The following is a 5539-nucleotide window of genomic DNA, read 5'->3' on the forward strand; positions in this document are numbered from 1 at the left end:
CTTTCCCAAGTTCCTCAACAAATTCCTCACTTGACTCTTTTTTTTTTTTTTTTTTTTTTTTTAACGTTTATTTATTTTTGAGACAGAGAGAGACAGAGCATGAACGGGGGAGGGGCAGAGAGAGAGGGAGACACAGAATCGGAAGCAGGCTCCAGGCTCCGAGCCATCAGCCCAGAGCCCGACGCGGGGCTCGAACTCACGGACCGCGAGATCGTGACCTGGCTGAAGTCGGACGCTTAACCGACTGCGCCACCCAGGCGCCCCCCTCACTTGACTCTTTACCCCTTTTTTTCCTTTTCTTATCATTTGGTGTATTTTATTCTTGGCATTCTGTTTTTAGTAGGGGCTCAATAAATGAAATGTTGTATTTATTTTATCTTTGTAAGACAGCTCTCAAGCCCAAAGCAATACTATTAATTGTGAGCACCCTGGTGACTTTAGGCATGTTTCAATTTTGTGTTTTGGCTTGAAGTCTCCTATGAGGTTGCTGTCAGTCAGCTGACAGCTAGGTCTGTAGTTATCTGATGGCCTGACTGGCAAGCCCTATTCAAGATGTGAATGCCAGGAGGTGAGGATGGTTAGGGCTATCCTGGAGGCTGGCCACCACGGAGATGTTGTGAGCAGCAGAAAACCTTTTATTGCAAGAAACACAATATGCAATTAAAAATGGTTTAAGTTATAAGGACTCATATACTATTTCATATAATAGGAAGTCCATGGACAGGGCAGTCATAGGGTTAATTCTTGGCCTTGATAACCTCCTCAAAGATTAACAGCTCACCATTTCTTCACTTTGACATCTTTGACATGCTGGAGATGTCCCCTATCATGGTCACATGTTGACTGCAGTGGTTTCAGGGGTCATATGCAGACAGGGCCACATCCACTGACAAGGAAAGGAATGTCAGTTCCGTGGGTCAATTTTATTATGAGAAATAACATTCCCTGGAAGTACTGCTGTAGATGTCTCAGGTCGAAATGACCAGAATTAGGTAACATAGTCATACATAAAAAACATAAGATGTATATCGTGAAGCCATATGTTTGGAAGCATTACCGTTGTGTGAAGTACACACCTCATTTTTTCAGTCAGAAAAGGAAAATCTTGGTGCCCACAGAAACTCAACTTTAAAAGTGAAAAAAAATTTAGAGAATTTTACATATATTTTAGTATAAATGTATTCAATTCCGTCAGGACTGTAGAACTTCCCAGAGTATCAGTTCGCTGTTTTTCTCATCTCCCCAAGCAAAGGGGGAAGGAATGGCTTGAGTAATGACCTTTTTGTGGTATTTACCCATTGGCCTTTTCATGTGACCCTAGGATGGTCTATTTTGCTAGATGTGGTATATAATAATGGATGTGAACGAACACACTGCAGAAAGATGAAGGATTTATTGACCATAGTTCTTTCACTGACACCTGCTAATTAGCAATAAGTGGCTTGGAAAGTGAAATGTGAAAACAAAATCGCAGACGTGAATTCTCACGTACATGCTTCCAGGTTATTCAGAACGTGCCAAGTTTTCACTGAGAATCAAGAATTAAGCTAGAAGACAAGACAACATGGGCATATACTTAGTAAAGAGAAGATTTATGTTTTACCGAATAGTATACTATGCTCCGTTCTTTGAAAATTAAAATTTTCAGACTCTTAACATTTTCCAAAATAAGGCGATTTAAAAATACCTTTATTTTTATGCTTGTTAGTGGTCTGTTTTCTTGTCCAAAGAGAAACTGAATGATGAGTTCTGCTTAAAACACTCTTAGGCCACAATGGACTTACGTTCGTTCGTTCTCGGCCTTCAGTGAGTTTCTGAAACTTTCTTTGCCCAAGGCTAAGATACTCAAATAGGGGTTTATTAACATTAACATACCTGTAATTCTGGTTCTTAGATGAAAAGCCTATCTGAGCTCGGTTCTGGAATCCTTACTCAGGTAAAACTCCCAGTTTTGGCTGAAATCTTTGGCACCCTGTGTCTGATTAAGACGCCTGCATCCAGTTCCAAGTAACCCCATTTTGGGACAACTGGCGCTGATACCACTTCTCAACCCCCCACCCCATTCAGTGTCTTCCACCCAAAAGGACAGTCCAGAACCAACCAGTCGCTGAAACCGTTAAACGTTATTTGTTTTCTTGAGGTGAACCACGCGCATAACACACCCCTTTTGAGTGAAATAATGTCATTGTGTAGCCATTTGTCACCCCTGGGTGGATGAGGTCAACTAACTCTCCAAAGTTGCTGTCTCAGGAATAAATTTCATTCGTGGTTGGAAAAACCAAGTGAGGAATGTTATGGGAAAGGGAAAATAACTTTTATTTGCCTGGTGGTTAAGTAGGGGTAAGTAAAAATCGAGCCGAGTACGTGCTTTGTTTGAGCGACGACGCAGTGCGTGGAGTGGAAGACAAGACGCCCATCGGAACCGGCTTCTCCCTTTGTCTTTCACTCCACCCGAGGTGGGGGGAGGGCGTGTCATGCGGATCTGGGGTGGCGGGACTGAGGGGGCTTGCGGCGCCCCAGCGGCGAAGGCGGAGGCGCCAGGACGCCGCTCCTGGCTTCTCAGGATGCCAGCCGGCTACACACAAGGTCGGGGGCAAGGCCGCGCCGCGGCTCGGAGCCCCAAGGAGGGGCGCGAAGGAAGTGAGGGCTGCCAACCCGAGGGCGAGCGGCGCGGGCGGCGCCAGCCCGGGGGCTGCAGCGGGCGGGGCCTGCGCAGCGCGGCTCCCGGGGGAGAAAGGAACCTCTGCAGTGGCGGGGCCCGGCCGCGGCCGGAAGACGGGGGCAGGGGGGCAGCGAGGAGGGAAGCGACGGCGGGCGGGGCCTCCGGCGCGCAGCCCCAGTAGGTCTCCGGGAATTTTCCACTAAGGCGCGGAGCGCCAGAGCCGCCGAGGCGCAGCCCGCCTCTGCGCACCCGGGGCCCACGTGACGATGATTCACCAGGCGCCGCCTCCCGAGCCCCGGGCGGGGAAGCGACGGGGTGAGGAGCGAGTGAACAGTGGAGGAGAAGGAGCGGGGGAGGGGCGAGGACGGTGCGGAGAGTGAGGAGGGATGTGCGGGGTAGGCGGGTGGAGGAGGACGTCGGAGGTGCGGAGGCCCCTCCCGCGTGGCCGGGGCCTGCTGGGCGGCTGCCGTGCGCTCGCGGGCAGTGCTCGCGGGCCACGCTCGCCCGGGGCGAGCCCAGCGCCTGCCTGCGACGGGGAAACCTAGATAGCCCTCAAACGGCAGGTTTCTTCCGGGGTGCTTTGAGGAAAGCTACAGGGGGGCTGAGGTCCTGCGGGGTTTTCGCGAACGCGCCGGGCGGCTGGGGGATGCCCCGCTTGGGAGATCGCAGTGTGGGAAACAGTCACGCCCTGTTGGAGTCTGTCTGTGCCTGTGTACGTGGCTCCTGACGTGGACAGCCGCGGCGCTGGAAAGCGGGCACCGGAGGGAGGCAGAGAGGGACAGACGGACAGAAGGAAGGGTGCGGCCTTGGGCCATCATCCGTGGCCTGGGAGACCCACAGGCACCGGTATTTGTCCGTTTAAACCCGCAGACCCACCAGGAGACCCTTGAGGCTTCGGTGGACGTGGGGGTTGTCGTGCAGCTGGTTCCAGATGGTTCCCCCGTGACGACTTTTGGAATTGGCATACCAAAGATTTCCTCTTACCCTTCTGCTGTGTTGATTAGACATTACACAGACACCCCGCCCTTATCGCTGCTCTTGCAAGGAAACATTTATTACAGAAGTACTCCCTACTGTTTCATCTCTCGTGTCCTTTTAGGTTCTTTCGAGTAATTGTGACCTTTTCCTTTTCCTCAAGTTCCATCAAAGACTTGGAAACAATATAAAAAGAAAAAGAAAAAAAACTAGCCTGAATTAGAAAGTTAAGATCTTTGTTTACCAAATGCGTTGCCTGGGAAGGCATCCTTGTGGGTTTGCTCTGTTGAGGTTCCCCCAAGGCCTCTTCTGGGGCCTTTTCCTCTCATTTCCACCTCGAGGCAAAAGCTGCTGAACTTGCTGGATGCCTTTTCCACTTCGGTTTTAACTTTTGTGCCCGAACTATGTATATTGTTTTCCCATAGGTTTCTGCAATTAGAATTACGGTAACTAAAAAGAATAGCTAATGTTCGTGCACTGCTTGGGATAGGTGCTATTTCAAGTTATTTATAAATGCGTGAATATTTAATTCATCAACACTGTATGGTGGGGGTTATTACACACCTTACCTCATTCCTTAGAGGTCGGGAAATTGAAGTTAGATAACTTGCCCAAGGCCATCCAGTTTGTAGGTGGAGGAACTGGAATTTGAAGCCAGACAGTTGGAGATAAATCCCATGCTAGTGGTCACTACGGTGTGGAAATTTCCCATTAACAAACATAATTGTCCTGAAATATTAAATGTACATTTTGGTGGAATTCCCTCCCCCCCCCCCCTTTATTTATTTAGCCTTCCTGAAGTTTATTTTGAAGAGATGTCTAAATTTAGTTGGGGTGGAAAACCACACACAATTTTAAAAAGAAACTTATGAAGAAATCATGCATTCCAGGGCAGTATTATTACATTTTTCTTACATGGAATATTATTGAAATATTTGAGTTAGGAACTTCTTTTTCTCGGAAGGGTTTGTCTTCAAATACCTTTAACCCCTAGTAAATAGTAAAACCTCCAGGAAAATGAGGATGAGACTCTTCAGTTGTCAGTGTTTGATAAATATATATTGATTGAAATGTGCTTGAGAAGTGAATACCCTTGAAATGGTTGATGACATAATGCGAAGTGAAAAGGAAATTTCCAAAAGAAACATGAATGTTGGATAGTTCAATAAGAAGATACTATGGATTTCTTTCCTTCTTCTCTTCCTCCCTCCCTCCCACCTTCTCTTTTATTTTTATTTAAAAAAAATTTTTTTTAAATGTTTATTTTTGAGAGAGAGACAGAGTGTGAGTGGGGGAGGAGCAGAGAGGGAGGGAGACACAGAATCTGAAGCAGGCTCCAGGCTCTGAGCTGTCAGCACAGAACCCAATGTGGGGCTCGAACTCATGAACTGTGAGGTTATGACCTGAGCTGAAGTCGGGCACTTACTGACTGAGCCACCCAGGCACCCCTCTTCCTTCCACCTTCTTGTAAAAATATACTGAGTTGGGATTTAACAGAAACCAGGAGACCAATGTACGCATGGGGAACATAGTCTCTGTCCATTCTTGGTCCGTAGTGAACTCATCCAACTTCCCTTCTTTCTTACTTTTCCTTGTATTTTGTATATATTTATCTAAGTTTACCACTAGATATTAACTACCCAGGGCTAGGAATACACATTTTGTTTGAGTGGGTGTATATGCCATTGGCCCACTTGTTATTTTGCATGTTATAGTTTTTTGATGTTAAATAACAAAAACAACTGAAAAATTTTGTGTCTAGTTAGCCAATTTTATTTCAGGACCCAATTAATGGTCAGAGGTTTAATAACCATAGGCTTAATCCTGACCTCGCAATTTGGGATCCTTAGAATGATAGAATCATAGGATTTTTTGCTGAAGGGGACCTTATTACTGCTCTGT

The 5539-nt window shown here is 47.0% G+C and overlaps 1 protein-coding gene and 1 long non-coding RNA gene across 2 annotated transcripts; one reads left to right on the forward strand and one right to left on the reverse strand.

Moving 5' to 3' along the window:
* Positions 1–1374: 1374 nt before the first annotated feature.
* Positions 1375–2676, reverse strand: LOC122225619. Its single transcript, XR_006205263.1, has 2 exons — positions 1876–2676; positions 1375–1547 (listed from the first exon to the last, which is right to left on the reverse strand). It is a non-coding gene; the product is annotated as an uncharacterized LOC122225619 (long non-coding RNA).
* Positions 2677–2928: 252 nt separating this feature from the next.
* LOC122225380 lies at positions 2929–4395 on the forward strand. Its single transcript, XM_042948295.1, has 3 exons — positions 2929–3029; positions 3062–3374; positions 3533–4395. Exons 1-3 carry the CDS (start codon positions 2929–2931, stop codon positions 3773–3775), a joined length of 657 nt encoding a protein of 218 aa, XP_042804229.1. The 3' UTR covers positions 3776–4395.
* Positions 4396–5539: the final 1144 nt, after the last annotated feature.

This window comes from Panthera leo, chromosome B4 (assembly GCF_018350215.1).
Source record: "Panthera leo isolate Ple1 chromosome B4, P.leo_Ple1_pat1.1, whole genome shotgun sequence".
NCBI classification, from domain to species: domain Eukaryota; kingdom Metazoa; phylum Chordata; class Mammalia; order Carnivora; family Felidae; genus Panthera; species Panthera leo.

Coding starts and splice junctions, on each gene's coding strand:
- LOC122225380 (XM_042948295.1), top strand. CDS start 2,929: ATGATTCACCAGGCGCCGCCTCCCGAGCCCCGGGCGGGGAAGCGACGG. Junction 3,030..3,061: donor GCGGGGGAGGGGCGAGGACG/GTGCGGAGAGTG, acceptor TGTGCGGGGTAG/GCGGGTGGAGGAGGACGTCG. Junction 3,375..3,532: donor TGGAGTCTGTCTGTGCCTGT/GTACGTGGCTCC, acceptor TTAAACCCGCAG/ACCCACCAGGAGACCCTTGA.